The sequence below is a fragment of the Labrus bergylta genome, chromosome 10, assembly GCF_963930695.1.
Source record: "Labrus bergylta chromosome 10, fLabBer1.1, whole genome shotgun sequence".
Taxonomy (NCBI): Eukaryota; Metazoa; Chordata; class Actinopteri; order Labriformes; family Labridae; genus Labrus; species Labrus bergylta.
In genome coordinates, this window is record NC_089204.1 from 8,985,525 (window position 1) to 9,000,951 (window position 15,427).

At 37.8% G+C, this 15,427-nt stretch overlaps 1 protein-coding gene across 1 annotated transcript in view; it reads right to left on the reverse strand.

Annotated features, from left to right (window-relative positions):
- Positions 1–11,343: 11,343 nt before the first annotated feature.
- The window catches only part of fbxw4 (F-box and WD repeat domain containing 4), a 30,417-nt gene continuing 26,333 nt past the window's right edge, over positions 11,344–15,427 (reverse strand). Inside the window, exons 7-9 of the mRNA XM_020638247.3 lie at positions 14,980–15,120; positions 11,656–11,797; positions 11,344–11,539 (exon numbers count right to left, since the gene is read on the reverse strand). Coding sequence (XP_020493903.2) covers positions 11,405–11,539; positions 11,656–11,797; positions 14,980–15,120 — 418 coding nt within the window. The 3' untranslated portion in view covers positions 11,344–11,404. The remainder of the gene's footprint in view (positions 11,540–11,655; positions 11,798–14,979; positions 15,121–15,427) is intronic.

A 15,427-nucleotide genomic window follows, 5' to 3' on the forward strand; every position in this document is an offset into this window, starting at 1 on the left:
TCTGCATTCAGCTCAGGTCATTAAATGGTTAAACAACAGTCCGCTTGTTTGCAAAAACTTTGCATACGTTTTTTTTCATAGTTTACAAAAAAATGTGGAAAATAGTAAAAGCTGTAGATTAAAAAACAACAACATACATGTTACTGAACATTTTCTATTTTAGGAATATTGTTCAGCCCTTGTTAACATGAAAAAGAAGAAGATAATGGGCCAAACTTAATCGAGGCCTCGGGCCAAAATCTTCTGATTCTTCATTTGAAGTCACGGGCCGCAAAAAATCCCCTCAAGGGCCGCAAATGGCCCTCGGGCCGCACTTTGGACACCCCTGGTCTAGAGTGTGTGGAGGTCAGGGTTGCCTGTACCTGGTTAAAACTCTAAAAAGAGAACGAAGGAAAGCTGAGCGTAGGTGGAGAAGAACTAAACTCCAAATCCACTATGACCTTTTTAAACAAAGCATGTGTCGTTTTAACAATGAGTTACGCAGAGCTAGACAGAAACATTTTTCTGATTTGATTAACAAGAACATCAACAATAGTCACACTCTTTTGCTATAGTTGACAAGCTGATAAACACTCCTCAACAGATAGCCCCAGAACTCCTTCCAGTAGAGAAATGTAACAAATTTGCTCTCTTTTTTGTGAAAAAAATTAAATCCTTATATTGTCCATTAACAGCACCCAGTTCAATGATAAAACAACCAAAATAACGTATTGGAGTTTCTGTTGATAAGAATTTGAGTTGGAGAGAACATATTGACTGGGTTAGCAGAAAAATGAACAAATCTCTTGGTATTATTCAAGGGTCATCTCGTCACCACCAGTTGTCTCCTTACTCACATATCACACACACACACACACACACACACACACACACACACACACACACACACACACACAGAGACATCATCTTATTTATGTTTTGTTGTTTTTAAATTTGGTGATATTTTGACATTATTTAGATGGAGGCTAGAGGTTTCTGCCTCATCATGCACTGAATATTGTCTATTTTGTTATTTGTTTAATATTTTGTTTGTTTGTGATGTGTTTTTTTTCTTATTGTGAAAATAAATACATATTACTATAATACTTATACTATGTCACACTTTATTACCATTGACTCAAGAACTCGGAAAAACAGTTTGGCATCTCAAGTCAACTACATGTTGACCGTCAGATGTCTTGAAAACTTTTTTTTAATGCAAACTGACATAGAGCAAATTGTAAAAATCTCACTGCTGTCAGGCATTTTCCCAAAGGCACCTAAAACAGCTGCCATTAAACCATTCCTAAAAACAGAAATCTAGATGCCTCTGTGTTAAACAATTACAGAACCTTACTAGAAATCATGAACGAACACATTTGTGATTTCTAGTGGCCATCTCGACAAGTTTCAATCAGGCTTCTGAGCTAACCCAGCACTGAAGAGGTTCTTCTAAAAGTAATAAATTATATAATGATAAATACTGATTCAGGGAAAGTATTAGTTTTGGTTTTATTGGATCTCAGTGCAGCATTTGACACCATAGATCATAGAATACTGATTGACAGACTGAAGAACTGGATTGGATTTAAAGGGACAGTTCTTACTGTAATTGGTTCAAGTCTTACTTAGAAGATCGTAATTTATTTGTTGCTCTTGGTAATCATGAATCCAAGACAGTTTCTATGACATGTGGCATCCCCCAGGGATCTATTCTTGGACCCCTTCTCTTCAATCTCTATATGCTCCCACTGTGTCATATCCTGTGGAGAAGCAATATTGATATGCAGATGATACCCATATGTGGCTGTCTCACCTAATGACTGCATCCTATAGACTCATTATGCCAAATCAATAACTGGATGAGCCAAAGCTTCCTTACAAAGACAAAACAGAGATCATTTTGTACGGAAACAAAGAAAAGAGGGTCAGTATTAGCACAAATCTTTGGCTTTAAAGACCACAGACCATGTCTGTAGTCTTGGTGTGCTGATAGACTTTGATCTTACCATATCAGAGCAATTTCAAAAACAACCTTTAATCATCTCGAAAATATAGCTAGAATTAGGGGATTGTGTCCCAAAACTTACCAAGAGAAGCTGGTCCATTCTTTTATTTCAATTAAGATTGACTACAGTAATGGTCTTCTAACTGGACCTCCAAAAAAGACAATTAAACAGCTGCAGCTCATTTAAAAATGCTGATGCTAGAAATCTGACCAGGACCAAAAACAATAGAGCACATTACTCATTTTAAAATCACTGCTCTGGCTCCCAGTACATTTTTAAAGTGTGTTTACTAGTCTACAGGAGCTGAACGGTAAAAGCCCAGAATGCATTGCTGACATGTTTAAAATGTATCAACCAAAAAGAAATCACTCTGTTTTACTTTGGTCACCTTGATCAGTCCAGAGTAATGACTTTAAGCTCAAACTTTATTTTTGATTTGCTATCATTGCACTTCACAAATAATTATTATGTAATCTAATTGCTTTTTAATTGTTTTTATGTCTCTTTCACAAATAAGTTTATTCTCCTTAATTGTATGTACTCCTATTTTATCTGCATTTTAAATATTTTAGCCTTGTATTTGTGTAGTCTTTCCTGTGCAAAGCACATTGAGTTGCCTTTGAGCATGAAATGTTCTATAAATAAGGTTGCCCTGACTTAACAGCCCTGAAAGAGTAAAGAGTTTTGAGTTGAACCTGTGAGGCCCAAGGCCAATAGCTATACTAAATTTCAGATTAGGAGGAACTTGGAGCGCTGCTTTCCTTGCGCAAGAAACTTTTTTCAGCTATAGTTAACATTTTAATTCATGGTGGATCAATCATCTATATCTACATGATGGCAACATTTCTAAATGACTAAAAGTGTTATTTCTGCATTATATTTTTGTAAAAATAAGTTCTAGTATCAGTACATTTTTTAAATATCCAGGTGAATATGATATATTGGCCCATAAAATCCCAGTTCTATCTGACCTCTGGTTAAGAGTTATCTTATTCTCTGTTGAGCACCTACCACCTCCTTCTTTTTAAGCTGACTTATTCTCTCTACATCTTTCAATTCTTTCCCTGTACTTTATTCATCTTTCTTAGGCCCCTGAACCTACTTTTTCACTCTGCTATTGTCTGCTTTTGCGTTTCATAAATGAAAAACATTCTTCAATAAGGGTGGTGAAGAACACTGATGATGCAGGAGGCTCTGCAAATGCAGTGATAATGGATACATCTCAAGTAGAGAGAGGCACAGACTGTAAACCCTGCACAAGCTAGGAAGTTTATTTGTTCCATACATCAGAGTATCTCTGATAGAAACATATTACATCATCAAGAATTTCATTGGAATGATGCAAAATAATTCTGCCAAACATCAGGTTAAGTGTCTTTCCTCCCTTTTTCTCTTGGTTCTCCTCTCATCAGGGTCGGTCCTTTGAACCTTTCAGCCTAGATTTAGGGAACAAAAGCAAACAAATCACATTGTCCTTTGAGGAATTTTGGCTTGTTCACTGCCTTTCATGACCTCTTTTTTAGGCACCTCTCTGCCTCTCCTCATTCAGGGTCCCCAAGAAAGTCAATGGTTCCTTACATCCCAGTTTGACAAGTCAGGAGGATACATGCTAATCCCTTTAATCTGGCCTTTCTCCCGCGCGCTGCCACAGGGAGAGAGGGACCACAGAGAGTAATCCTGTCGCAGAAACAATAGGATTAAGGGCCCAACCCGTGAGTGACAATCAGGTATCCACTGACTGATCTGCAAAGCAGGAGCCCCGGCCACTCTCTCTTCAATGTGACTTTATTTTTGTTTGGCGGGCCCGAGAGGGATGGGGGGTGAGATAGGGTGGGCAATGACGGGAGGAAGGATATTTTCTTTGAGGGGCTGCTGGAGGTCTGACAGGCCTGTGGTCCCCTGAACACCAGGGTCCCAGGAATGACTGACAGGTGAGGGGCAGGAGCTGGGAGGGTTTAGTATGGGAGTCTGAGAAATGTGTATCTGAGGGTGTGGGCTGGGGGGTTGAATTCTCTTAAAACTCTGTAATTATTCTAGATAATATTTTACATATTCTTGACTGGACAGAGGATGCAGGGACTCACACCTTTGACTGGCTGCTTCACTATGGCAGTGGTTTGATACATGTTTTCCAAGGCTTTCATGAATGCATGGAACATAAATGATAAGTGATCCAATTATAGTTATGCTTTTTCACATCAAATGTTAACTATCAGAAAATGTTCAAACAAACAGCATAATTTGAAACCGTCTCATTTGATATTTGAAAATGTGATTTGAAAATGTTTCAAAAAGTCCATATAAGAGAGAGTTTAGGCAGGCATGTGTGTTTGGATATTTCAATAAGAAAAACTCAAATGATACATGCATATACATTGTGTTTAGTTATGGCATATGCTGATATTTAATCAAATTAAGGGCAATTTCATAAAGCGCAATTATTCACACATTACATAGTATTTACTATAATAAAGTGTGCTGTCTTGAAGGATTTTTCATACCAAAAGGTGCAAAGGGGTTGTTTGGACTGAAACAAGATAACAACATTCAAATTAAATTAGTGATAAACAAAATATACAACCCAGTTCATTTATTTTATGTATTTATAGAATTTATTGAATTAGGACACTGCACATTAATCAGGCATCAGCAATACACATCAATATAAAAATGCTGGAACAGGCAGATACTAACAAGGTACTGACTCATGAGTTTTTTTTAAGGTTGAATAGTTGTCACAATCCCTGAATGTGTTTCTTAACTGTAAGAATTGAGTTGAAGACTACACTAAGATACTTGAGTTGTTCCACCACAACAAGTCTCTCAAATAAATATAATGGTTTGGTATCTTGTTTGCTGAATGTATTCATATTTATGTCTTTTAAAAGCTTTGACGCTCAAGAATGATGTTCTCCTTGTGACCACCAGATGACCCCATTGTAACAAATATGACATCGGTAAGAGAGCCCTCTGTAGCCTAACTGAGGCTCTGCAGGTCAGGGTAAAGACCCTCTGCTCTTTGCACTAACAAAATGATCTGCCCCAGGTTGTACCATGCAAAAACCTAAAGAAGTGAGGTGCTTCTGAAATTCAATCTTCTGTTTCTGCACCGGCTGCAGCCAGGATGCAGTCCCAGGCTTCAGAGCTGAAGGAAACAAGCCTCTCATCCAGTGAAAAGGGAAGCTGTCCGTTCCATTCAGCTCCAGTGAACTTGGCCAAAGAAAACAGCGGCCAATTCTTCACATCTGCTCAAGTTACAGTGATGGTCTTGTTAAGTGCTGGGGGTAAATTACAGGTTAGCTATTGTGTGAAATGGAATGAGTCACAGGATGGAGGATTTCCACATGTGACAGGTGCCTGCAGTGGTTACTCTGTTTGTTTAGGCTAGCAGGAGCAGTCCACAGTGATACAGTGGAAATCCCCACTGAATGTTCATTCTAAGTGTTATGGGTTAACTCTTTTTTTTATAGATCTCAAGCTGGGTGTTAAGTAAAGGACAATAACTAAATCAACTTCGGATCTGATCTGAGGAGCAGTTGTAATTTGTTGCATTCTGTTATTTTGTATATGCCAATGTGTGCCTTTTCTTTATTGATATATAGTTTAAATTTTAGTTCTGTAACAGGAAAACACCTAATTACGATACACATGTGACACCTGTTCAAATCACTGTTAAAATATTTTATTTTCATTATTTTATAAAAACCATTTAGTGCAGTGACAAACTTCTGATTCTCAGAATCAGAACATTTTTTAAGAATTTTCCCTTAAATTGAAGACTAGATCTTTGTTAAGATAAAAGTTGTTCACAAAGCATCTTAGCCATTACGAGAGCTCCTAATATGAGAAACTGTTAAGAGAAGTGAGGCAGACTTTTATTAAGCTTTAAGAGTTTCTCAAACTGAGGAGAAGAGAGAGAGAGGGATCACACAAACCATTACAGCCCTGTCACAGCCTCATATTAATATAGTACCACAGTGACCATCATTTTAAGTGAACATAAACTAATACATATAAGGAAGGACTCACACATAACTTACAAAAGGAGTGCAGATGGGAAATTTCTTATTGAAAAGACAAATATTATTTATGCAGACATTTCAGTCCATTTTGGACTTTCTTCAACACAAAATGAGGCATGCATGCTGAGTCCCTCTAAATGTGGTTTACTTCACAGGAGCATCTAATCACTCATTAAAGGCTCTAAACTTGTTGATGTGTGGAGAGGCAACTGCATAAGTGTACATGTGTTTTCAAACATTTTGTAATCTATATACTTTTGAAGTGTGGCTTACATTTTATTCAACAGAGTTGTTCATTACATAAAAAAGTGTTCATGGTGTCTGACTAGATTCTATGATTAAGCAGCCTGTTTTCAATGTCATTCTTAGCTCATTATCACTTAAAGAGTATTTTTGTTCTTTTTACCCCACTTTCTGTATCAACCAATCACAGCTGCAGTCATACCTAGCAATGGGGTCAACCACGTCCCCTCACTGAGACCCCTCTCTTTTTACTCAGAGTTGCTCAGAGAAAGTTGTGAAATTCCTTGCTAGGATTTGGTTTTAGGAGCTCTCTGAGAATATTCTGGACTGTAATATTTCGTATGTATTTCAGCAAGATACTTGCTCATTTTTGAAAAATGTTCGTCACATTTCGAAAATCAATTCCAAATGGTATGATTTTTTGAAAACATGTATATCTCACCTTTGTTAGTCAGGCTGAATGAAAAACATTATTTTCTCTTTGTTGCTAATGCTAAATAAGCTTAACTGCTAGCTTAACCAGATAGCAAACTTTATTTTGATCAGGCAGAAATAAATGTTTTCCCTTATAACCAGGGAAAACATGGTACTGAAATGTTTTATATTAGAAGAAAATGCTGAAGCTGTAAATTTAATGAACTTTCTAAAACACATGGTAAGAACCAAAACAAATACATTCTTGGAAACATGCAGCCAATGAAAAGTAAGTGGTGTAGAACACTTTGACAAATACATTACAAGAACTGTAAATCAACACTAATAATATCTGTAGACCTATTACAGGCTAAGTTTGATCTCCTTCCGGCTGTGTTTTATGTTGTTTCTTAGCCCGGTTGGTTTGGCTCTGGTTCTGGGACTCATTCCAGTGAACACCAAGAGGCAACCTCCAGTGTTAAAAAACGAAGTCAGTGTGGAAGTGCAAAGAACTGCAGTTCCTCGAGTGTCTGCAATAGCTCCAGAGTCACATACACACCTATTCAAAAAGCAGAAATTGACATGTTTGCTGCCTAATAATGAAACATGATTATGATCTGAATTGCTTATTTCTTGATCAGCACACACTGTATGGGGGTGACTTTTTAAATAAATCATCTTTTTAAATTTGATAAAGGACAAGAGTTATTTACAATAAGGAGCTTGGCTGATCTGACTGGTGGGAGGGCTCGTTGTAGCTCTTTGTCAGGAGGCATAAGGCCTGCCTCAGCTTCAGCTCTTTGCCTGTTACTAGGTAGGTTGACCAAAAGTTACTCCGACACCATATCCAACATGGTGATCACCACTAATGGGCACTTTTGTTTTTTGTATGGTAGACATGACTGGTCAAGCCACTCTGTGATCCTTTTCATAGCAACCATCAACTTCCTAGCAGATAGCTCAGCTGTTTTTGCATAAAACATTGTAATATTTACCATCTATCCCATGACACACATGTAGATGATCATTTAAATGATAACTAAATAATAGGGGCCCAAGTCAGAACCTTGAGACACACCTATCTTATCTCAGTCTCTGAATAACCTTGTTCTTTAGGCCTTTAAAAAACGAACATGTCTGTGTCCCTTTTAGATTTAATTGCTGTTTTCAGTGGTGAATTTCTACTCTGCTTTTGTTTATCCAAGGTCGATTATGTTTTCTTTTAAAAATGTTTTGGACCTTACCCTAAAATGCCCTAAAAGAGTTCATTTCAGCAAATCTCGTGATCTTCAGAACTAATTATATCATTCCATTTCAGATAGTTCATTTCATTATCAAATGCTGCTTGATTTACTTTCCTATGTGCTCTTAAAGAAGCCAAAATGGCTTTAGATTTACAGTTCCACTTAAATCCAATGTGTGAGTCTGTTTGGGCTCCCCCAATATGTTTAGTGTCTCTTGAACGGCTAGATTATTTGTCGGACGCAACTCTGTCAGGTGTCTTGCTTATGCCTTTGCCTAGAAAGCCAAAAAATTATTTTCATAATGGGACATTTTCTCAGCTCACGATTTACGTTAAATGTAACTGCAGGATTATATGTTCTTAATAATAAAGCAAACACAGGGTGTGGAGGTGAAATGAGTTGCTAAAATGTACTTAAATTAATGATGAAGGAATAAAATAGGATGAATAAAATACAGTATGCATTGTTACTAGCATATTAACATATTTCTTATTTTAGGCTCATATCAAGTACCATCAAGGAGGTCAGTAGGCAGCGATATTTTATGTTTCATAACGCTCTCCTGTCCATAAAATCATCAAAACAAAAAAGATTAGCAGTGTAATCTGTCTTTTAGCTAACATCTTGTTTGAAGTATTTGGATAAACAGTGAGGCCTTTTCAAAGAGGAGGTGCTCAGTAGAATCTCTGTGCTTCATGATGTAGCACCTTCTGAAATGGATGATGTCACTGAAGACATGGGTATCAGGGATGAGATGGCAAGGCAAAAGCTTTTTTACCCTTTCAGTGGTTTAAGCTCCTAAACCCCGAGTGACACTACAGAGGAGGTAAGACATGTACAGACAGGAAACACATTGCTCACTTCAAGGCCCCTTTATCAACTGACTGATTCTGAACCCAAACATTTATCTAAAGTAATTTGTATTTAAAAGCAAATACATTACTGCGAGAAGTAAAAATGGAAATATGAAACCGGTTTAATTAGTGATGATGATGATACAGGGAGTTAATCTATTTCAGTATTTCACATGGCTAAGATGAGGTGATGTGCTTCTGATTTTAAAAAGACCTCCTCAGAAGTGAAAGAGTCAGTGGGTTGGGTAATTGATGTTATTACAGAGCTGTTGTTAATAATGATTTTCGGTCAAGCACCACTAAGTATTATTGACCAAATCCAGCTCCTCTTCCAGAAGCAAACAATGGCATGTTTACTCATCACTTTACTCATTTGTTTTTACTTGGCACCCCTATACAAAATAAAACGTAACCATTTTTGGTCTACTTATTAGTGTGATATGGTATGTTGTAGTGGATATTGAGAAAGTAGATTTTCATCATCTTTGAGTTTACAGAGATGTAAAGACTTTAGACCCTTCTATTTTTTTAAACCTCTTTGGTTGTGTTACCTCTCTTTTTATGTTGGCCTAAATGGCTAAGGCTTATTCCTACCATCCATTTCTAAAATTGTACGAGAAGACGAGGTCTCCTGCATGGACACAGTACATTGCCTCCACAGTGTTTTTAGCCTCCACAGTGTATGGTTCATATTCATCAGAATGCATCGTAGTCACAAGTACATAGCTTTACTTTTAACGCTCTATGTACAATCTTGGTCATACTCCTACAGTTTGCTGCTGTAAATACTGTTAGCTGCAGGCCTCATTAGACAGTCGGCTAAAAGGTCAAGAGCATACGGTAGTTGTTTATCAAAATGTATGTGTCAGAATGAAAAGCCTTGGTTGAAGAACTTCCCTCCGATTGTGTTTGAACCAAATATTACACCCAGAACATCTGATGTCAAGTGTGTTGCCGTGGAGACTGCCCTGATCCCCGGCCTCTATGATTAATTCAACTGTCAGGAGTCCCCGGGGGTCACATCTCCTGCATGGGTGTGCAATGTCTGTACGCACCTTGGCCACTCCTTTTAAGTGGCCCCGGCATATTAGCTAATGGAGAGCTTATGATCTAATATATGCCATTAATGGTCCAACAAGGAAGGGTCACTGCTGAGCCTCACATTGGACAGCCTGGGTCATTTAAATGTTGCATTGCTGTAAGTGTCGCACACACACTACAACTTTAAGTGTCATTCCAGATCATAACAACTTCACTCTTATGTGTTATAATATCTTCCATCTCGTATATCAGTTATGTTTTTGTTTTTTTAACAATTTCTGAGGGGTTGGATGCAGCACCATCGCTAAAGACAAGTCCAATAGGTCAGATGATCACACAGATTATCAAAAGTTTAGGATTAAACGTTGATGCAATTAGTATCTGTGGCACAATGTGTAGTGAAAAAGGCTTCTTTGCCAACAAGTTCTGGTTCACACTCTATAGGCATTTGATTTCTGTTAGAGCTGTTTACAGAGCTGTTTGCTCGCAGCTATAGAGACAACCATTTCCCTCAGTAGATGTTTGAGTCTTATGTAGAGGCAAAAATGGTGAACACCAACCCATGAACACTTAAAACCTTCTGATACAGAATACAGCTGTTGTCTTTGTGTGTCTTAACCACAAGGTGCAATGTATGTGTGATGTTCTAATCCACACGTGAGATCTTGGAGGTTTGATCTATCCATCAAGTGGATCCTCACATTGTACAGAGTGGATTTAATGGGAGGTCAAACACTCCAATCCCCTCCGGTGTGTGATGTCAGGTGCAAGGGTCAAACACATGTAAACCCAAACAGTGTGTTTCCAAAGGGATGAGAGAGATGAGGTTTGTCAAGAAGCTAATGTTCCTTAATCCCTTCAAAGGCTTCAGCTGGATCATGGCAGCCACTCCAAAGTGTTGGGGAGAGAGAAGGCCTACTTGTGTTTTCTTCACTGGGCCATATTCACTGGCTCAACAGCAACTCATGCTCATGATTTTTAAGGTGTTGAGTAATTGTGCTCACAATGCCTCAAGCTATCAGATTAACCCTTCACTGGCAGGCTCGAGCATGCTTCTCACGTGAAACAATTTGTTCTGTGTTCTAGTTTATCTTCACAGGGGATTACAGTTTGTCTCTGTCCACAATCATCATTATCCCAGATAAATACGCTTCAGTCAAACACTGATTTTCACAATGGAAACGAAACACTTTCATAGCTAGAAAATGAATCAACACACACACACACACACACACACACACACACAAACATCTCTAAAATGCTTCATAAGAATGTATATTATACAAAAAGAATAAATAATTTGACATTTTTTTATTTATAATGACTTTAAAAAATAAAAAATATTTTTTATCATCAGTGCTGTTTCAGGACAATACGTAGAATACACAGCATCACTTCTGGACAACAAAAACTCTCCTGATCTTGTTTTTGGAAGTGTAAAGAAGTGTAAGAGCTGTTGTTTAAGTTTTGTAAATTAACTTCTCAACTTCATTTCAATTTCAAAGTGGAATGAAGTACACAATGAGTGCTAATAATGTATTGTGAAAATAGACAGCTTTATTGCACAAATTCATTTGAACAGCGTTTTTGTGTGTGTATCATCTAATGTGGATGTGGTTCTGTCTAAAGTCCATTGAATGTAGGGAGGTGGCCAGGGCTGCGTACAGATGAGAGCTGCTGAACCTCAGGCAGTACACAGGGCTGCTCACCGGGTCTGAGCTCAGCTGGAAGAACTGCATCACAAACAAAACAGGAAAATACATTTTAAGAGCTTTAAGTGCATTGTTTCATATCTGGAAAAAATGTACACACAGTGATGTAATTCATCCTGAGGGATCATAGCACACACCTGCAGGCATTCAGTCTTCCGTTTGTCCCAAAATCGTACAACGCCATAGTATGAGGAGCCGCTGGCTATCATGTGATTTCCGTCTGTCTGGATGCAGTAAAGAGCGCTGTCATGAGGCTCCTCCCACTCCATCACACACTTCCTGTTAGGAAGGATGGGAGAGTAAACACAGGTTGAGATGGGCAGGATATTCTTTTTTTTCTTCTACAGAAAGGTTTCATTACTCCAATCACTTATAAAGGTGTCCAGATTCATAAACTGAATCTAAATGTATCAATACATCGACAAGATTATACAAGTGTAAAAAATGATGAATGAAGAGTCTTCAAGCTGAAAAACAAAGATCCATAGAATCATAATAACACATTTAAAAACATTCTGACCTGCAACAATACAGGTGAGAAAACACATCTGTGTATTTGTTGTTTTAGGTTTGGTGACAAAGGTGAAACCCAATACTGTAGTAAACAAGAAGGTGAATGTGGGTTCCTGTGTGTGTGTGTGTGTGTGTGTGTGTGTGTGTGTGTGTGTGTGTGTGTGTGTGTAAGGGTGGGTGCAGCAGGAGGATGAGAGAAGGGTGGTGGTGGTGGCTGTGGTTAAGAGAGGAGCAGTATTTTGGGAATAAGTATTTTCTGCCAATAGACATCGATCCTCCATTAGTGCAACCTCATCAATAAGTGATGGAGAGACACCAGGGGCAGACAACAGGGCAGCAGAGATGTCTGGAGGTCCTCTCTCTCTCACACCCTTTCTCTCAAGCACACACGCACACAAGCAATAAAAAATACATATGAATGCCTACTCTAATTCCAGCAATTCTACATTAGGAGTTCATGAATCCCAATTTTCACCCACTTCATTTGTATTTCAACCAAAAGTATCAGAATTGTGTAAAAACTCAAACTGAATAAAGAGATATAAATGGACTATAAGTTAAAAAAAAAGTCAAATAGGTTAATAAAGCAGTTCCAAGTTGTACACCCAAAAATGAAATCATATAGTATGAATCCAAACTCTTCAGAGAAGAACTTAAGGTATCGTTAGAATAACTCATTGAGACAAACATCAGTATTTTGGAGGAGGGGATGTTATATCATCAGTTAAACACATTTAAATGTCTGAGCAGTGTTTCACATATTAAAGTTCTGATTGAAAAAAATGAAAACAGCGTCAATATATCGGTTATTTTATTAACATCTTTTTCTTTTCAAATGAATGGGGGAATGATAAATGCTGCGGGAAAAAATATATTTCTAATGCCATTTACCAGACAAATGTTGGAAATCAGTGAGGGAAACTGACCCATGCAGCATGTCTGTGTTTCTATTGTGTGATGAAGCACAGTCAGGTATTTAAAGCAGGACCGGGGATCGACAATCATGGCTGGTCAGTTTATACGTAACAGTTTCTAAAATATTCATAAAATGTACTCTCCTACAAGAAAATAGATTTATTATTGATATATTGACACCACTTTCACAAGACGAATTCTATTAGACTGTTGGTTATTTTTTCCTCTCGAGGAGATGACTATATCAAGAACCCAGAAAACCAGACAATTCAGCAGATCTGTCAAGCACCACTGGACCATACAGAATCTGCATTTGTATTTTATTGTCTAACACAATACATTCATCCTTTTACGATAAGTAAGCCTCAAGTTCCAGACAACCTGAACCTCCTGGATGACCCTGGGAGCCTTTTGAGGCCAGTCAGGTTTGACCGTATGAATTATTGATGTCTAAAGAGGGACCCCCCTCTGCCACCTTCACCCCAACCCAACCCAATTCAGAATCCCCCGAGCGATCTGCCAATCAGATCTGATTTGTCTTACTTGACTGATCTCCCTGAAATACAGCCTGAAACCCCTTTAACCCCAACATAAAGGCTGCCCGCTCCAAACATGTTAGGGACCCTGCAGGCATGTACTGAGGTAAGGAGCTGCTGCATTCAAATGAACACCACAGCGGGCTTCTGAATCTCTCCGTGCCTAACAGAAGAATATAAAATAGAAGGCTTGAAATACTAATTAATCCATGGTCTAAAGATGATTTCCTTGCTTGTCTGTCCTGAGAGAGAGGACATAAGAAGGAAAACTTTGATTGAAAAAAATCCAATAAACTTGGTACACTAATGTGTGCAGGTATATGGGGTTATGTCAAGATTTTGATCAATGACAGACAATCCAATCCTATCAAATGGATGGACTTGAGACACGATTTGGATTTATACTTTGCATTGTGGGATTTATGCCAGTTAAAATAATTAGAAATAATTTATAGCAATCATACATACTTTCATTAGGGCTGGACATCCTTCCATTTGGTAATGATACTTACTTGTCAAATCATTACTAATCTAAATGTAGAAACAAAATATAAAAATACTGAATCTGTCAAAGAACCTGTTTTTGTCTCTGGTGGTCTTACAGTATCTAATGTCTCAGCTCAATTCTCACTTTTTGTTGTTGTTGTAGCCCTTGGTTGCATACTATAATGTCAAATTCTTCCTTTCTGGTGGGCAGGGTTTACAGAGGATGATTTATTGTGCTACACGTCAACAGACAGTTCAGCAATTACCATGGCTTCCTCTTTAAAAAAAACTGCTGAACTGTCTTTATTGCTTATTTGTCCATTGACATAATGACCTTGACTTGAACATCGATGGTACTTTTACATGCTTTAAGCTCCTCCTCTTCAACTATACGTTCAACTACCTGCATGGTTTTAGTAATTACTGTGCTTAAATAAAAAATGCTCTCAGTGATTACAAATGATAAATCCACATGATATATGCACTCTTTTTGAAATGCTTTTAAATCAGTGTTTCAGCTTACATCTCTATCCCAAAGAACATTTCAAAAGCAAACATAAAATACTGTTGGCTGTATATTCTTTAAAAATGTACCCTTTTTGGCTTATTTATTTATTTTCTACTTTACTCCATTTGATTTAAGAATAAAGATCAGGAAAGGCTCAAACGAAAACAAACAAGAAATTACCTTCAACTTGCAAGGAGACCAAATTCCTAAAAAAAATTACTGACTTCAGTTTCCCTCATTGAAACCTTTGGTTATTGCATATTCTGCTAGTAGGCATGACATGTACAGAGATGCACTGTAGGTGTCACTGTTAAACAAACACATCCCACATTCACTGACATATACTGTAGCCTACAAAGGTAAATATTGGTTAAAATAACTATTTTACTTTTAGTAAATAATGTGAAGCCTTTCACTTGTGTCAAGATTAAATTCTGAGGAGCATCGACTGCTTTGTTACCTGCTCACATTGAATCTGACAACAAAGAGAAATGGTTGTGTACCGTGGGTTGAGTCGGAGGTCCCACAGCCGGATGTAGGTATCATATCCACAGGTGAAGAGCTGGAAGGGAGACTCAAAGACCATATCCAACACACCAGCCCCGCGACGAAACTGTGAGCCCAGACTGCACACACACTCCGACCTGGGGGAGAGGAGCAGTATGAAGGGAGAAGGAATGAAAAGGGGCTTGAACATGTAACATCTCACTTGAGCAATATTATTAAAATATAGGATGGAGTAAAAAAAAACAAAAAACTTATGACAACTTTTAAAAAAGAAATTCGATTTAGAAATACTCATGAACAAATGATGAAAAAAATATATAAATCTGTCATAAGTCAGTTCAACAACAACCACTGAAAACACGTTGGCTTCCATCTTATCATCCATCCATCCATTGACATCCTTAGACTTTAGTGTTCAATAAAAACCTGGCACATCTTATCTTA